This window comes from Grammomys surdaster, unplaced genomic scaffold (genome assembly GCF_004785775.1).
Source record: "Grammomys surdaster isolate TR1022 unplaced genomic scaffold, NIH_TR_1.0 193, whole genome shotgun sequence".
Taxonomy (NCBI): Eukaryota; Metazoa; Chordata; class Mammalia; order Rodentia; family Muridae; genus Grammomys; species Grammomys surdaster.
Window position 1 is genome coordinate 10,937,176 of NW_021604638.1, and position 18,647 is coordinate 10,955,822.

General features: G+C 49.5%; 1 protein-coding gene across 1 annotated transcript; it reads right to left on the reverse strand.

The window, feature by feature from the left end:
- Positions 1–920: 920 nt before the first annotated feature.
- Positions 921–11,578, reverse strand: Ccn5 (cellular communication network factor 5). The gene is made up of 4 exons (XM_028769479.1): positions 11,519–11,578; positions 7,593–7,809; positions 4,209–4,463; positions 921–1,141 (listed from the first exon to the last, which is right to left on the reverse strand). Exons 1-4 carry the CDS (start codon positions 11,576–11,578, stop codon positions 921–923), a joined length of 753 nt encoding a protein of 250 aa, XP_028625312.1.
- Positions 11,579–18,647: the final 7,069 nt, after the last annotated feature.

The following is an 18,647-nucleotide window of genomic DNA, read 5'->3' on the forward strand; positions in this document are numbered from 1 at the left end:
GAGGGAGGTCACCACACTTGACCTTTGTATGTAGGGTCACAGCTTCTGATGCTTTCCTGCCAAATGCTTTACCAACCGAGCTGTCTCCCAAGCCACAAAGTGGAGAGGATGTAACATTTATGTTTATGTAGGCTTTACCTTGTTTTATTTCTGCACAAAAACACAAGACACCAAACAAAATTCCACACTTGATTTGGGTGCGTATTCCAGGCTGGGCCAGTCCTCCAGAGGAGTGTACTCTGCTGTCCCCTGTCTTTCTCATGCTGAGGAGAAAGGCTCTGGCCTGTCAAACGTGTGGAGCCTCCTGCTTTGTGAGCACTTAAGAGACATGCATTTTTACAAATACAAAGGTCAAGTTCCTGGACTTTGTGGACACTTAGGACAGTGTGACTCCATGTCTTCATGTTCACAGAGACATGATTTCTTCCCGGGCAGGCAGGGTGTTCTCAGATCAAGGAAGGCACACTTACAAGTTCACCCATAATCTTTGGGGATAAGCACACAGAAGTTCAAGAAGGGAATAGGAAGTTTCGGGCAATCTGCTGCCTGGTACCTATTATTGACGTTGTCCCCAGCATGGTGGCCAGGCTTGCCCAGCACAGCCAAGCTTTAAAAGTCCTTTTGATTGTCCTTTTCATACAGGGAAGTTTTGAGAGAAAGCTGTCCCGTGTGCACGTTTGACAAGGAACTAGACAGGAGAACCCAGAAGCCTGGGTCAGACTCCCAGGCCGAAACAGAGAAATGAAGCCGGTCACCTGCTCCCTGTTCCTCAGACAGAGATTGCTCAGTGACTCTGGATGGTGACTCCAACCAGGACAGTTAACTGCAGCCAAGAGCATGGAGAGGGGCATCTACCAGGGCCTGGTCCTAGGGACATTTGCTAAGAACGGCAGGCCCTGGATCCGCATCCCCAGTTGGTTCTAGAAGGCACTGCTCCATGAGCTGCGGCTCCTGGCTGCCAGGCAGGGTCTGGGCAGACACAGGCGGTGCTGGATCTCCAGTTGGCAGAATCGGTTCTGGTTGGACACTCGGGTGGCTATGCCCAACCCACAGGTGGTTGAGCAGGGGCCCCAGGCTGTGCTCCAGTTTGGACAGGGGACATCAGCAGATGCAGGAGTGACAAGGGCAGAAAGTTGACGTCCTGCGGTTAGAAAGAAGAGAAGATGGGACTCAGCAGCTAAGTCAGCTCACCAGCTGGTCATCACGGAACCTGGCAAGGCTGTTCAGCCTTAGTTACTTGCTAAGCTTCCTAACATTTGGGACTGAATAAAGCAATAGCTGAGGGTGTCTGAGCATAGTGCACCCTGCTGACATCGGTCACAAAACAACTACCAAAGGTCATTGTTGTGGTAAATCTCCAACCCCAATAAGCCCATCCAAGGAGTAACTTGGTTGTATTTATAACCTGCATGCCTATATTGGGCAGATTTGCCTCTACACCACTTTCTTCCCCAGATATGAAATCCCTGCTACTTGCACTTTCTCAGGGCTGTGCGCTTCTGCTCCACCTTCCTCTCAACAACTCTCCCTCCATCCTCTCTGTTCTCAGTCTCCTCCAACTCCTCCTCCTCCTCCCCCCCTCTTCCTGTCTTGCTCAGAAACCTTGCCTCCTCATTTTAGTCCAGTGATTGGCTATTTGTCATCTTTCTTAGCCAATCAGATAATTAAAGGAAATTCCTCTACCTGCTATCTTTCTTTTTTCTCTACCTTCCGACTCACTGATATATGGTGTCTTACCACTTGTGTGGCGTGGCACTGTAGCCTGTACATGGCCTATCTCTTCCTCACCGATTCTCCTTTTCCTTTTTGATTGATGTCCTTCATTCTAGCCCTGAGAGCATTTGGCAATGTCTAGAGACATTTTCCTTTGTCACAGTCAATGAATGTATACAAGGAGCTTTGGGGAGGGATGTTGCCACTGACATCTAGAGGGTAGAGGCAAGGTTGTCTTTCCACATCCCACGTCATACCCAACAGCACCCAACCACAAAGAATGACTCAGGCCACCCCAAATGTCACTGATGCTGAGAAACCCTGCTCGGCACACATAGGTGCCATGTGTTTGTATGTTAGGGCAGGAGGCGCGAGGGCACTTGGATCCCTGTGTAAATGGTGCAGTGTTTGCACAGATGCCAAAACTCAGGTCACCTCTCAGTCACTGTCGCTAGCTGAAATGGAAACATTACTGGATAGTTCTGAAACCATCTTTGCTAAGGAATAGTCTGCACATGTATGCTCAGTGCAAGCCGATTACAAAACTATTTTATTGAGGTTTGGCCTCGCACTATGTATTGTAATGCTAAATTCTATGCCTGAAGGTCTAGGCCTAGGAGAGACTTCCTGTGTTTACAAGCTTTTATTGAGTGACTTCCCATGTTTACAAGCTTTTGTTGTGCAAACCTTGCTCCTTAATTTAAACTTATTTGTTAAATAAAATTGGCTACAGCCAGTTACTGGAGGGATTAGAGGTAGGAGGGTTTGGAGTAACCTGGCTGGAGGGGGAGGGCGATGAGAGAGAGAGAGAGAGAGAGAGAGAGAGAGAGAGCGAGAGCGAGAGCGAGAGCGCGAGCGAGAGCGAGAGAGAGAGAGAGAGAGAGAGAGAGAGAGAGAGAGAGGAAGAGGAGGAAGCCACCATGAGGGAAGATGACCCAAGCATATGGCCAGGAGAAATAGCAAGTATCTGGGGTCCACCACTAGGGAGATAGCCAGGCCTGCAGTTAGAAGAGTAGATAAGGGGTGACCCCTGCCCCCAGTAATTGTTAAGCCAAATAAAATAACCACAGTCTGAGTGTTGTTTATTTGTAAGCTTGTCTGGAATAAGCTTATATTGTTTGTACTACACTATTTCTGATGCACAGCTGGTTGAGTTATACAGAGGAATAACTGCAAGTGTGTTCATGGCCCTGTCCATGTGTACACAGGGAAGGTCAGACGAGAGGCAGGGTTTTTATATTGCTTTTTTGATACACTTGCTGAGGGCTGGTGGCATGGCTCAATGGTAGAGTGTTTGCCTAGCGTGTACAAGGGTGTAGGTTCAATTCCAAGTACTACTGGGGAGAGGGATACATAAGGTGATTCGGATGACTGCCTCCTATGTGCCTAACTTGATGTATCATAATCCCTGGCAGGTATAAAGTTGGCCTTAGCGCTTCTACAGTGCGAGCGTCCGGCCTTCTTAACAACATTTACCTGCACGAATTCATTTTATCTTCTCCACAATTTTAGAAAGTAGATGTTCTTATCAGTTCCATCTTACAGTTGGAGAAACTGAGGCCAAGAATTTCAACAACTGTCTTAGAGTCACACAGCAAGCATGGCCAGAGCTGAGTTTAGAAACACAGTGTCCATTTATCTGAGCCACCCATCTCCTGCCTTCCCAAGTAGGTGGAGAGGCACCCACAGAACCAGGCTTCATTTCCTGGTCACCTTTCCCAGTCAAATTCACGTGGTCAGAATAGTATTTTTAAAGAAACAAGACAACAAAATCCCAGGATTGGAAAGCTTATAGAAGGATGTAGCTGTCTTGCATGTACCTCTGCCTCGCCCCGGGGTGTGGCCCAAACTCATCGTGCCTGGTCCACCTTTATATAATCTTTTCCCTATGGATTTTACCTACATTCAAACAATCACGTGTTCATAATTTTATAAATTGTTCACATGTATTTAAGTATCATAACTATATATTCGATATATATATTATATCATAATACATTTTTCTATGTTTATTATCTATACTATTATACCACTTATACTATATTAACACCAGTGCTGTGAGACAGAAAAATTTCACCAAGAACGCTAATGCTCCTTCTTACCCCCGCTCCCACCCCGACTCTCCCACCTGAACTTGAACCCTTATGTCTTAAGATTTATTTATTTTTATTTTATGTGCATATGTTTTGTCTCATATATGTACGTACACCATGTGCATGCCTGGCACCCACAGTGGTCAGAAGAGGGCATCAGATTCCCCTGGAACTGAAGTTACAGATGGTTATGAGCCACCATGTTGGTGCTAAGGACTGAACCCCGGTCCTCGGCAAGAACAGCAAGTGTGCTTAACTACCGAGCCATATCTCAAGTCCCCTTGAACTTTATTTTTCATGATTTCTTAGTTAAAATTATATTCCTAAGTGGTTGCCTTTTGGTTTATCAGCTTGCCAGTTTTGTCTCTAGGAGCTGCCGGGGCCTACCCCACACTCACTCACCTTGGGCTGCGGAAGGCTGGATCGCCGGTGTCACTCCCTGGTCACACACCCACTCGGGGCAGCACCTCCCCGGCACCTGTATTCTCCTGGGGTGTGGGCAGTCCCTGCTGGGCAGGCGCACATCCTCAGGGCACAGCGGCAGGCAGGTGAAGCTGCCATCATCACAGCGGCACAGGACCCTACAGTTGGGTTTAAAGGTCTCCCCATCCAGGTACCTGCGGCCATTCACCTCACAGCTGCCGTCATCCTCTTCCACTGCACAGGGAGGAGAAAGGGGACAAGCACAGGGTCCTGAGGTCAGAGCACAAGACAGGCACGCTGTACTATCCCTGCTCCTCACCACATACCTGCCCCACTGGCCAGCCTCCCTCTTCAGACAGACAGAGAGGCATCCGGGAGCCTGGCTTGGGCACCAGATCTGTATTTTCTTAGCTATGGGCCAGGTAATTTCACTTCTTGCCTCAGTTTCTCCATATGAAAAATAGGATATGTTGGAACTTATTTCACAGCGTGTTACAGAAGAAATGAAATTATGTGTGTGACAAATCTAATCTGCAGCATTGTATAAACTCTGTGATAACATGCTTGGTGGCACTCCTGTAAGCCTAGCACTTGGGAAGTGGTGGCAAGAGATTCAGAGGTTCAAGACCAGACTGGGCTAGAGACACTTTAAAGTTAGCGATGTTTAGTATTTAGCTGGGAAGCACACACTGGGACTGGGACTTCATGTGGCAGCCTCTTTGTCCTCTTCCTGTGTGACATCATCCCTGTCTGGTCAGGCTTAATTTTCTGGGTTTAGAGCTTTATATTGGCTGCTTAAATTCTCTAAGTGGGCTTATCACCGTCAGTGACAGTAATCTGTGCCCTCAGGTTACATGGATCAACACACAGAGCATCTAGCACAGGGCCAGGCACGTAGAGATGCCCAAGAAACACACGGTGATATCTTCAAGATGCAGGCCTCCATGCCACTACCTGTCTGGAAGGCTGGAGCCCAGCCCCTCGTTCTCCAGAGAGGACTCTTCCCTCTCCCCACTGCCTCCAGATCACAACTCCTTGGACACTTCTGGCCTGGACCATGTTGTCAATGGTTCCCTAGAAACAACAGGCAGATTCGCCTTGATCCCTACCTGGCCTTGCCACTTCTGTGTTCACTCCACCACATCCATCACACACACAAACACACTCTCTCTCTCTCTCTCTCTCTCTCTCTCTCTCTCTCTCTCTCTCACACACACACACACACACACACACACACACACACACGAACATGCTTGCACACACACACTCATCACACACAGCCATTATACACACATACACACACTCATCACATACACATCACACCTTATAACACACACACTCATCACACACACACACCCATCATAGAGCATCACACACTCACACACACAAACACACACTCACACACATCCTGACTTCAGCCTCAGCTTTGGCCCCCGGTTGCCAGGATGACCTGACAAACAGAGGCATGTTTAGAGAACTCAATAGGAGGATGATAATTTTAGCAAGAGTTCCTGGCACCTCATAGACCATCAACTGAGAGCTGGCTGGGCATGGGGTATGTGGGACTGGGCAGCCAGTCCTTCAGCAGGGTCATTTCTGCTATGAGGGGTCCCTTAACATTGCAGATCCTGTGAACTGTCTCGGAATCCTACCCAGCTGTACCCATGTCCAGCAGCCAAACTCTTGCTCCCCACAAATCCCCTCTGCTGACAACCTCTCCTCCCCACCCATGATACCAACCTTCGTCTGAGGTCCTCAGCCTCCCCTGAGCACAAGCCATGGACTTGCTATCTGGGAATCCCTAAGTCCTTTCTTCCTTCCGGAAGTCAGTTGCAAGACAGGAATCATAAGAGCTACACTTTTTCTTTCCACCACTTGTAAGCTCTGGGACCCACTTAAGTGATTTAACCCTCTCTGAACTGAGCTCACTCACCTGCAAAATAGGGGCTACATTAGGATGTACTTCTGTGTTAAGGATAAAGTGAAATGGGCTCCTACGGTGTTTTCCCACAGGACTTAGGAAAGGGATCCAGTGACTGCCAGCCCCATTAGAACCTCCGCTGGCATCCACGTAAAGCCACAAATATCTGCTGAGCACCTCCTGTGGCCTAGGCCATGTGCCAGGCAGTTGTAATTCAGGATATATGGGCACGTGGGCAAACATCCTCCCCACTGGAGCACTCTAGTGGTAATGAACACAGCCGAGGAGCCGAGGCTGCATTGCCTGGTGGTCCGGCCTAGTAAAATATCAGGCTAATGTACTAGAGGAGATTTGCAATTTCTTAACTACAGCGACAGGGCCTCACAGATGAGGTGACAAGTGAGTCGGAATGTGAAAGAAGTGAGGGAACTTCCACGTGGGTATCTAGGAAAGGGTGAGCATGGAGGAACGGCCAGCGCAAAGGCCCTGTGGTCCAGACCATGGTTTGGGTATTCAAGGCTAGTGAGGCTGGAGCGGAGAGCAGGAACAAGAAAGCCAAGGATGAGGTCATGTTTTTGTCAGAATGTGAAACACACTTAGATGCAGTAGATGAATTGTAAAACAACAACAACAAAAAGACTGAGCCATCTCTCTCTAAAGTTTCAACTGGGGTAATTTTGCTTTGGGGGGGGCCTTGGCAAGGTCCTACTGGCAGCTGATCCTGACACCTCATAGGCAGAGAGGGTGCTACTAAAGGTCAGGCCACAGAAAGCTTAGCAACCATGGTCCTGGGACCGGTCATCAAGCCCTGCCCCAAAGTGTCAGAGGACACCCAGGCCTGAGAGTGTGGTGAGGAATGTCACACGTCCAGTGCCACCGGAAAACAGCATGGTGTGTGTGTGTGTATGTGTGTGTGTGTGTGGTGTGTGTGTGTGTGTGTGTCAAAGTATCTTAAGGCTCCCAGCCCAGGGATTGGGGAAGTGCACTGTTACTTAAACCTGTTTGGCGCTGGAGCAGGCTGTGGAGCACAGAGCATGCCAGCTAACATCTTTGAGCCTCAGTTTCCCTTTTTGTAGAACTTGTGCAACAGGACAAGTGCCCACACTGCTTGTGGCACATACCACACCCCACATGCAACCTGTACCCTTGCTCCCCACGGGGCTGTACATTTGCCTAGGGGCAGCTGTTGGCCCAGCTCTGGAAGTTGGCTCTAACATGGATGGGTGTGGACGGAATCACCATCAGGACATTCCCAGCAGAGGACAAGAGGGAAGAAATGGGGAACAGGCCCTTGGGTCACCAGTTGAGCTGAGTAAACCTAGTGTCTAAAGTGAGATGGAAGAGATACAGGGAGTGGGCTCTACTTTGACTCGGGATCTCATGGCCTTGACAACCTACTCCCGCCCCCACCACACACACACTGGTCTAGCAAACCTGCTTACAGAGGCACACGGCCCCATGGCCACCGGGGCCCGCCCCAGTCTGACAAACCAGGCCCTGGCTGGGGTCACAGACATGCAGGTAGTCGCAGGACTCCCCCAGCCTCCGCGCACACACTCGACAGCAGCCACAGCCATCCAGGACCAGGGGTACCCCCAGTGGGCACTGGGGTGGTGTCCAAGGACAGGTACAGGGTGTCGGGCACAGCTGGGCGCACACCTGAGAAGACAGAAACCTCACTCAGTTTTGACTATCATGGAAAGTATGGAGACTCTCACAACTGGTCACTTCTCTGCCAAATCAGACAATGTGGGATCCTTAGTTTGGCCTCCGGGGTCAGGCAGAATTGGACTTCAGCCTGAGCCATCCCTCGGTGCTCCTAAGAGGTGGCATGGGGCTGACCTTGGGCAAGGACCCAGGTCAGAGTGTCAGTCCTAGGCTCTGCCTTATTGGCTGAGTGGCCTGAGACCTCTTTGAACTCTCTAAGCCTGAGTTCTCTCGTTTGTAAAACGGCCACAGGAAATAACATCACTAATCCCTGAGCCTGGATAGGAGGCTGTCCGTCAATATGGCTGTCTTTTTGCTTGTTTGTTTATTTCTGGTGTGCACATGTATGTGCAGTGTGCAGGTGTTTGTGTGTAAATATGAAGACATCGACATCAGGTGGGGGAATTTATCATTCTCTACCTTCTATTTTTGAGGTGGAGTATCTCAGCAAGCCTGACACTCACCGATTGGCTGCCTAGCCAAGTGAACCTGAGGATCTGTCCATTGCTGCCCGCTCAGCTCTGGGGATACAGATGTGTCCTACTGTGCTTGGTTTCTACACAGGGGTGCTGAGGCTCCATCTCTGGTCCTCAGACTTGCACTGAGAGCACTTTACTCACCAAGCAACCTCCTCAGCTTCCTGAATGTGGCTAACTCTTGTGGTCATCTTTGCTATGGGCTCATAGGAAGGTAAGTGCAAAAGCCAGAGGAGTGATACAAAGTGAAGGGTGTGTTCTTATCCCTCAGGCTGAAGAAGTCAAACCGAACATGCAATTTCCTGGTCTTGGCACAGCCCAATGTGTTTCCCAGCCTTAAGTGCAAATCAGATTAGCCAGGAGAAGGCAATACAGATTCCAAGGCCTCCTCTGGGACTCATGAAACTAGAAGTCACAGAGGCAGGACCTGTGATCTATTTAATACTCTGTCTAGAACCTTCTAAGAAATATCTAGGTCCAGAAGCTTCTAAAATCCATCTATGTCCACAGCCCATCTGGCCCAGCCTACCCCAACTCTCCACCCCTATACCACACCACTCCACTCCCCCACCACTGTGCACAAATGGGAAAACTGACTCCACAGCGGGGAAAGTGATTGCCCATAGTCAGATCTGAGAGCCGTGGCAAGCCCACCTTGCAGATGTGGACTCACGGACCCAGAGGAGTCCACTTCTGAAGGAGGCAAAAACTGAGCCAGGGGCTCGGTACACATTCATGGCAGGGCTTCACCCCAGCGCCACAACTGCGCCTCCCACCCAGGACAGAAATACACAAATGAAGTACCAGAAGCTGTGAGCTTCTGAGAGGGTGGGGACCAAGACCACTCGAGATGTTCCAGACTGCCTACCCCACCAGTGGACGATCCATCTTTAACAGGAGTAAAAGGTCTTATATGGAGGATTTGTGATTTAGGAAAAGAAAACTAAAGACTCCATACCTCCTGATGGACCCAAGGAAACAGTGATCCGTTTACTGTGCCTCGCCCCCCTCCCATCCTTCCCACCCCTGGACCTTCTTCCCAGGGCCTGTAGTTCTCACTTTGGCCAGCAGGCGCCGCCCCAGAGTTGCTGCTTGTCCCCTACCAGTGCATGAGCGGTTCCCACCTAAGGCAGGGCACTCTGCAGAATTTCAGGTTCCAGAGGGTTTCTGGACCAGCAGCCTCTGGGAGCTTGCTATGAACATGCACCGTCACCTCTCCAAGCCTTCTGTGTAATCTCAACATGTAATCTCAACATTTTTGGGTAACTCACTTGCAGTTGTCTTGAGAGAAGAGAGGAAGGGGTCTGACTCCCTTGACTGGAGCAGAACTGGCTAAACACAAGCCTTCTACTGAGCCCTAGGCCTGCTGCAGGCTCTCGGTAGCTTCTAACTTCTTCAGGTCCCGACTCCAGGAAAAGCCACTAATGATACCCTTACGCTGAATGCTGGGTGGACAAGCTGTCTGTTTAGCCCTTTTCCTGTGAGCTATGGGCGGCTTGTCTGATTTAAAGATGATGTAATAACACTGGGGAGACTGAGGCAGAAGATTTTGAAGTAAGCCTGAGCTACATAGTTTCAGGCCAGCCTGGGCTACAGAGAGATACTTTGTTTCAAAATAAACTCCAAAAACAATGAGGACAAAGCAGGTTAAAATCAAGTGGTAAATATCTGAAAAGCCGGGACAGGATCAGAATCCAGGTTGGGGGGAAGCCAGAACCCAAAATTAACTCTTGAGCCTGTTGTCCTCCCGGGGCTCCGTTAGCATCTGAACCTCTGCCTCAGCCTCTGTCCGCAGTTCAAGGACAGTAACTAGGCAGGGCAGGTGTTCTTGCTTAGAATACGGAAGCAGCAGCCCCTCTGGCCTCCCTCCTCTCCTCCGCCTTTGCTAACCATCCTGTCCCCATATTCAAGCTATCTCCGTTGCCTTGGTCTCCCCAGACTACTAACTAGGACTCTGGTCGCTGTCAGCCCTGATCAACATTGACTTGGCTATTTCCAGGTTCTCTGTTCCTGCCACAGTCCAGAGCCAGGAGCCCACAGCCTGCCTAGAAAACCCAGAATTCCCTCCCCTGGGAAGGATGTGGCTTCACGTCCGCTCCATGACTACATCCCTAGGTTTCTGTGCCAGATGCCAATCAACTCCTCCGGACCAGGAAAGAATGGCTTCACAGATGGCACTCCAGTGGTGAGTCCAGGGCAGCTCTTCCTCAGCTGCCTCCTTTCAGAACCCTCCCCTCCCGGGGCGGGGCGTGAGGGGACAAGAAACTACCTAAGCCACCCACTCCAGCATTTTCTTCACCCCATCCCCTCCCAAGACTGGAAGGCAGTTGGTTCAGGGAGGCCTCTTGGGGCAGGGTGGGAGACTTTCATATTCACACTCCATTGGCTCCAGACCCTAACTCCATGTTACTGGGAAGTCAACATTTAGTGTGAGGAACTGTCCAGGTTAGGGGGAGAGACCCAAACTAGGGTTTCTTCCAGACACATCTATGTCCGCCCCAGGCTCCACCACACAGTTCTTCTATTGTTCTTTTTCTTTGCTGTGTGGCTTGGGACGCGTTGCTTACCCTCTCTGAGTCTTCTTTGACTAAAACAGGACAATTTCTTATAAGACTGTTGTGAATGTAAGGCAAACGGGAACTACTCACAAGCCAGTTAAAAGATGCCCTATTCGAACCAAGGGGCAAGGACATTTACCACAGAGATGTCACCTGCTCTCTCTGATCACTGACTACCTGAGGGCCAGCATGCTGTACCCTCAGGGACTGTACTTTGCAATCAGACCTCAGCATCCATCTCTGTCCTGGTTCAGAGCCACACAGCACTCTCATCTGGTTTAGTTTCTATGAGGAGACTGGAGGGGTCCCACCGTCCTTTTTTAGACACTCATCTAGATCCAGGACCTGTGCTGTCCTCTGTGGAGCAATTCTCCTCAATGATCTCCCCAGAAGCCTCATGAACATTGTACCCATCCAACCAAGGCTGAGGCTCAGAAAGAGAAGGACACTTACCTGAAATCACACAGCAGAACTTGCAAACTGTCTGGGCCCAGAGAAGGAAGCAAGCCTGGGCATAAAAGACCAGACTATATCCAGTATAGGGTCTTTCCAAGAGTCCTAACTTGTGACCACATATCTTTTCCACCACCCAGAATTCTGCTCTCTTTCAAGACCAGGATACCTTACCATTGAGAGAAGGCAGAGGAAGGAAATGGCCAGGAGATGGATCAGTGGGCTGCCCCTCATGTCACCGTGTCCCCTGTGAAGCCAGCTTCAAACCTGGGAGGCAAGACCTGAATCTTTTTTATGTTCTAGAAGGAATGAGGCCCCTTCTAGGTGCATACAGAAAGAGAAAAAAAGGCAGACAGACAGACAGACACACACACACTCAACACACACTCACACATAAACACTTAGAGTCCTTATGTTTCTCCCCATAGTCCCAGGACTAAGCTCAGTTACCTGAAGGTGAGGCCGTGGAGGCCACCAAGAAGGCGTCTGACTGTGTGAAGCCCAAGCCACCGCAAGTGCCAAGAGTTTAGGACAAGCTGACAGGAGCCTCTCAGGTCCTCAGTTTCCAGCAAGAAATACCTCCATCCCAAGCCACTGCCACAGCAGCTGCAGCCTTGTTAAGGCCCCTGTCCCACCCCAGGGTCCCCTGGAGATCAGAAGCGTCTGTCAAATGCTTTGCAGATCTGACCCACGGCGTCCTGAGCCCCGAAGCTCAAGTTCTGGGCAGCCCAGACCCAGCCTGTGGTTTCTGGAAGGGAGACTGGCAGCCACCCAGAGGTGGGTGTGACCCAGAGCAGAGCTTCCCTGGCGGCCTGTCTGCTCTTGGCTACCAATAGCCTCCTATCCTCCTGGGCTCTGAAGGTGGCCTAGTGTGGCCAAGCCTAAGCAGACTGAGCCTACTGTGTGCTGGCACTTGCTGGACTCTGCTGATCTGATTGAGCCCAGTTGTCTTTGTTGAATTCTACCAGCTCTGAGGGGCTCTGCTGGACTGGAGACACAGCACAGAACTGGGCTCCAGAGCCTGGAGGGATGGGAGTAGCAATGGAAGTAGCAAGGAGCCCCCCTTGTTCAGACTAAGGGTGGGAAACAGCTTCTGAGGGAGACGCCATTTCTGAAAGCTAACAAGGCTCTGCGGTAGACTGTTCCAGGGGGAACAGCATGTTTAAATGTCCAGAGGAGGGATCTAGCAGAGCAGCTTGGCATACTCAGTTCAGAAGGTGCCTGGTGGGCATGTGGCTTCCTGGGCGCTAGACTGGGCAGAAATATGCAGAGAATAAAACACAGGATCACCAAGTGTATCCGTTGGCTACAGGGGATGTCCCTAAGGTCCTGTCAACAGATGTTGGATAGAAGGACATGGATTTAAAGATGAGGGCGTAGACATAGTCTTCTGTGTTCTATGGAGAAGCATCATCTGTCAATAAGAAGCTGATTGGCCAATGAACTGAGGCAGGAAATAGAAGGCGGGACATCTGGTGGGGGGTGCGGGTCGGGGGTGGGAATTCTGGGATAGAGTCAGGTGGGAAGAGATTTGTCCCAAACGCTGATGGACGCCTGAAACTGTGGCATTCGTAGAACAGAATAAGCAGGTTAATTGATTTGTAAGCTAGTGGGACCAAACAGAAGCCTTAGGCCTAGGCAGTTATTCAGAAATAATTCCTTCTCAGGGTCATTATTTCGGGAAGTTGGACATGGGTAGAAAAGCCTGCGGTTCTACCAGGGTTACAGCTCAGTTAGTGGAGTGTGTGCCTGGCATGCTCAAATCCCTCAGTTCCCCAGCACTGAGCAATAAACTGGTTGTGGGGATGCATGCCTGCAATCCCAGCACTTGGGACATGGAGCTGGAATATCAGAAGTTCAAGGTTGTCCTTGGCTACACAGAGAGTTTGAGTTTAGAATGGCTACAAGAGATCCTACTTGAAGAAGAAGAAGAGGAAGAGGAAGAGGAAGAGGAAGAGGAAGAGGAAGAGGAAGAAGAAGAAGAAGAAGAAGAAGAAGAAGAAGAAGAGAAGAAGGTGGCAGCAACAGAGGGCTGGGCTGAAGTATTTGGAAAAGGCTGTGGCTCCCAATACCTCCACCAGTCACAGCGCAACATACCTGTGTGCCCAGAACACAGGGGTAGGCCTGGGCTACAAAGCAAAACCCTATCTCAAAAGAAAACAAGCATGGAGTCTATATGTTCCCTTCAGGTTACACACAGGCAATGCCTACCACTGTGGGTAGAATATCTAGAAAATAAGTCTATATAACCTGCCTCAGTCGGGGCCTGAGGGAGAAATGACATGGCCACCTTGGGCACTTGCTATTTGTAGCTCCCTGTTTGGTCCTTCCTATGCTTACTGAGACTAGGCCATGCCACAGGTAGGCATCACACCAGCGAGATAGGAAAGGCAGATCACAGTCATTTGGTTAGGTAGTAGAGGCAGAGGAGTGGCACACAGGACCTGAATCGGGCAAGTGTGGAATGAGAAGCAGCTGGGCTTTATGGCTGGCATGTCGAGGTGGGCATAGACACCTGCTGGTACACAGTCAACTCTGAGCCAGGCTGGATACCCTGGTTGTTCATCCACTCTGTGGCCTCACAGAAACTCTGTACCCTCTCTGGGTCTCAGACAGACCAGCACAATGTCCACGCCAATAACTGTCTTTATTTCCTGCCACCATCTCCAAGACCTGAGTCTGTGTAAGACAGTGATTCACTCAGCTAGGCAAGACCATGCAGCTAGCTTCCTGTTGTGAGCTATTCAAAAGCATTGGGTGCAAATTCTGAGACCCAGTTCCTAAAGGGAAGGCCTTTCTTTTTACCTCTCAGACACTTCTTTCTTCTTCTGCTTCTGGTCAGAGGTGGGACGGTGGTGTTCTGCAGCTGCCTTGTGCCATAGGGGTACCTTGAAGATAGATCTTATGTACAGGGAAGAGGTAAAAATAAAACTTTTTTTTTAAAAAAGGAGATTGGAGCCAGGCAAGGGCAAGCACACATGTCATCCCTGTGCTTTTAAGGCTGAGGCAGGAGGATAATGAGTTTAAGTTTAGCTTGGGTTACATAGAGAGACCTGACTCCTAGACAGAAAAGAGCAGATGGGTCCCTTATAATGCCGGGACATATGTGTCACGGATGCTCCTTATAGATTTAATTTGCATAATTAAGGGGCAATGATATATGATTATATGTAACCACTGTTGTTAATATGTATATAGTCCCATATCCTATTTGCGCTGACATGAGTTTGAGTATTCCTGGTTAGTTACTGCTGATGCAAAAATACCATTTTGTTGGTGGTGGTGGTGGCGGTGACTTCACACCTGGAAGCCATGCCGAATCCATTAACTATTCTGTCTGTTGATTTGTCTAGCCTTGTCTCTTGAAAGAATGGCACCTTTACTTGTCTTGCTGACTGGCACCAGGCCTCAGATCACTGCAGCGATGTCTGCTCTTTTCGCCTTTTCCTGGCCCTTCAGAACATAGACACAGCCTTTGGTTATGAAATGCTCCAGGAGATTAAGGTACTTCTTTTTCCCTGAAGACTAAGGACCTCATCCAAGAGCCGTGTCTGCTCCAGGCGTCATGAACACTGGGCTATTTTTTCCCCTTGATCCTCTGAGGCAGATATGCTGGCAAGTTCTCTGTAGTTGATGTTTTCTCTGGGATAAACTTCCTGATAGTGAGGGAATGTGATTATTTTAACCTTGCTGGATTCAGCCAGTATTTTATTTAGTGTCTCCATCTGTTCATAAATGAAATGGGCCTGTAACGTTCTTTTATGGGTTGCCTTATCTAGCTTTTGTAACGGCCGACATTTATCAAATAGCTCGCTTGGCAGGTTCCCCTCTCCTTCCCCGTCTCCCTTGTAACCTGTACAACATAAGAACTGTCTTCTGCAGTTCAGCTCGGCTTTGCCATCAGATTAGAGGCTGCTGATTAGAGGCTGGGAAGGTCTTGACTACCATCAGATCTGGGAATATGATGCCTCAACTTCAATTCCCACTCGTCCTTGGACCAATCTTATGGCACCTCAGTGTCTGTGTGCCTGTGTACATGAGAGCAGATTTGCACATCAGTGGGTACAGGTGAGGAGGCCACAGGTCAAGGTTGAGTTTCCTCCTCTGTGGCTCTTCATTTGTTTTGAGAGAGGGTCTCACTCTGAACATGGAGTTGATGCTCCCCTAGGCTGGGACCCTCCTGTCTCTGCCTTCCAGTTCTGGCATTACAGGTGTTTTCTGACAGATTCAGTGTTTTTATATGAGATCTGGGGATTCAAATTCAGGTCCTCAAGCTTGCATCCAGTACCCATGAGGTCACCGTCCCCTCTTTAGGTTGCTTATACCTCCCTAAAAATTGCTCACTTCCCCAGGTTTTAGGTTTCCAGATGGACAAGTACATCACTGGTTCACACTGGCCTTACATTACTTCACCTCTAGTTCCAGGTTAGTGCCACCATTTTGCTGTATATTTTATTTTACCTGGGAGGGGGCTGCTAGGGTTGGAACCCAGGGATGTGTGTAAGCGCTCTGCCCCTGAGACACATTCCACCCGGCTCTACATTTGTACCTCTAGTCAGCCTGCTTGGGTGTGTGTGTCTGCTATTAATTTGGTCTTGTTTTGATGAATTCTTTTGATCTCTAGCTTGTTGGTTTGTTCACAGAATCTCCTGTTGCACACAGCACATTCCATTCGGCCCTTTGATGCCGACTTTTTCTGCATCTTTAGCGATGTCATGTGTGTTGGCACTTCCAAGTTACAGCACCAGTGTTGTGTTTTATAAAAAAGAAAGGGAGGAAGGGATGTGTTTGTAGAGGTGAAGTATGGTGTGGGGGAGGGGGTGCCTCTGTGGGGCCATGCTGAGGCACCCCTTCCTGCTGAAGGACCAGCCACACGATGGTTTAGTATAGAATAGTTTATTCAGGGTGTGGGGAGGAGAGTTGAAGGAGTAGAGACAGAGAACGACAGAGTAGAGGAATAGAGGCCAGCCATGAGGATGTGGAGAGGGAGTGGGGAAGGGAATGGGGAGAGGGGGGAGCAGGAGCAAGAGGGCAAGAGAGAGAGGAGGGGGCAAGCAGCCCCTTTTATAGTGAGTCAGGCATACCTGGCTATTACCAGGTAACTGTGGGGCAGAGCCTAGAAGGAATGCCAACAACGTGGATCACAGAAAGGGGCACGGGCTCCCACCCCTCAACTGTAGGTTACATCTCCAAAATGGATCCCTCCCACAACTCTGCCACTGCTGTGATAGGAAGGACAGGTTGGGTCCCTCTGTGGTTTTCCTTCCACATGTTCCGCAGGCCAGGCAGGAATTCAAATATCTGTTCCTGGCCCTGCAGTCCCAGGTCCTGTGTGACGTTAACAAACCATAACCAACCTCCCTTAACAAGCCATGACCAACCTCCCTGAACAACCAACAACTTCTAACCTCATCGCAGGCCCTAGCATTTATATGCCCTCTGAAAAGGTCCCAGAATTCCAAAGATCACGCAATCATAGAGACTATCTGTAGCTGGTAAAATCATGCTTCTGCTAAAGCACAAGGCAAATCATAATCAGCTGGTGCAGATGGTCTGAAGCGTATATTCCCATGGTTGGGATTAAAATAAAAGCACATTCTTATAATAATATATTTCTGTGTTTTTAAATAAACCAAAATTCCAGAATTCTCACGTACATCAGTGACATGAAGAAGCCAGTCCCAGCTTTGTCACTGTGTACCTTTGGGAAAATCCTTTGACTTTGTTGGCCTCAGTTTCCTTACCCATAAAATGGGTGAGAAGTAATTTCTTGTTTCCAGAACTCCTAGCCCCAGAAGTCTATGTTTTATATACCTGGAAATCACTTATTTCCAGAGGGACAGCTCTGACCCAGAGAGGGGCTTGGAGTAAGGACCTCAGCAGAGACTCACGGTATAACTCAGAATTCAGGATACTTTGCTAAGTTGGGACCAGTCGATCAGGGACTAAACCAGGGGGCTGGGTTATTCCTATCCCACCTGAGATCCTTGGTCAGAAGACTCCAGCTTCAAGAATGCACTTCTCCACTAGAGTCCCTACAGGTGCCACTATCTGTGTAATACATCTGTCCATTTTCCACTCACGTCCATCTGTCCGTCCCATCTGTCCATCTATTTGTATATTCATCCATCCATTAATCCATCTTCCATGTATTCATCCTACAAACCCTGGCTGTACCGGCCATGACTTGGTGTTAAAGAAGAAGGAAAAACATGGTCCTGCCTACAGTGAGCCCATGGGGTCAAGGTGCAGAGACCAGCAGAGATGATTTCCACATAGTTAGTAAATCCTGAGGAGAAAGAGAGGGAGGCCTGAGCCAGCCTCAGAGGACACTGAATTTGGAAGCAAGTGTAGGTGTCATCTGATCTGAGCAGGGGCAGGAGGAAGTAGAGGCCTAGAGGTGGTGGGATTGAATCTGGATGGAGCCATGATGGGTCAGGGGGTTTCAGGGGAGCTGCAGCCGAGCAGGCAAGTGTCAACTGGGAGGCATGTTGGTAACTGGGGTGGGAATGATGCCAAGGCCTCGGGCACACTGCAATGTCAGGTAACTCTATGAGGCCTAGTCGGTCCCCAGTGATGACGTGACAGGCTGTCTTTTTAGCCTCCCAGGACTCTTCTGGTTCCTGAGTCATATGTGGTCAGTAAACCGAGGACCATGTGACCATGTGGCCTGGCCTAAAGCTAATTGTTCCCATCCCTGCTGTGCTAGGGGAGCATTAGCTGGGGAGAGGGCGGAGCTTGGATAGTAGCTGCCCCTGAGGGTTCTAGTCATGGGGTGACTGAGTCACTATCCGGTCATCAGCTTGGGCTTTGGGGTCCCTGGTGGGGGATGGGAGATCCATTTTCTCTGCTCATGGCTGCCTCCAGGGTAGCTCTCCAGACAGCAGACTCTCCACTCAGAACACAGCCCCTGAACCTCCCAATGTTTAAAATGGCTTGAGATGTAGCATAGAAAGGGAGTCCTAAATGGAGCCATTTCTATGATGCCCATGGAGGAGTGTGTCTTGTTTTTTCTGTGTCAGTCCCACATAGCCCAGGCTGGCCTCAAGCTTGCTATGTAGCTGAGGATGACCTTGAACTTCTGATCCTCCTATCTCCACCTTTCAAGTGCTGAGATTACAGGATTGATCTATCTCACCGAGTTTTTGCGGTGTTGGGACTTGAACCCATGGCTTTGTATTTGCTAGACAAGCTTTATACCAACTAAACTACATCCCAGCCTGGAGATATCCTACTCACAAGAGTCCCACACCCTCATGCTCCTCAGGAAGACAGACAGAGGTCCAGAGGTGGAAGCCACACA

Excerpts from the sequence above, each read along its gene's own strand:
- Ccn5 (XM_028769479.1), bottom strand. The coding sequence starts at position 11,578 with ATGAGGGGCAGCCCACTGATCCATCTCCTGGCCATTTCCTTCCTCTGC. Across the intron at positions 4,464-7,592 it reads CCATGGGGCCGTGTGCCTCT|TGGAAGAGGATGACGGCAGC; the intron begins GTAAGCAGGTTT and ends CTCCCTGTGCAG. Across the intron at positions 1,142-4,208 it reads CCAGCCTTCCGCAGCCCAAG|GACGTCAACTTTCTGCCCTT; the intron begins GTGAGTGAGTGT and ends TTCTAACCGCAG.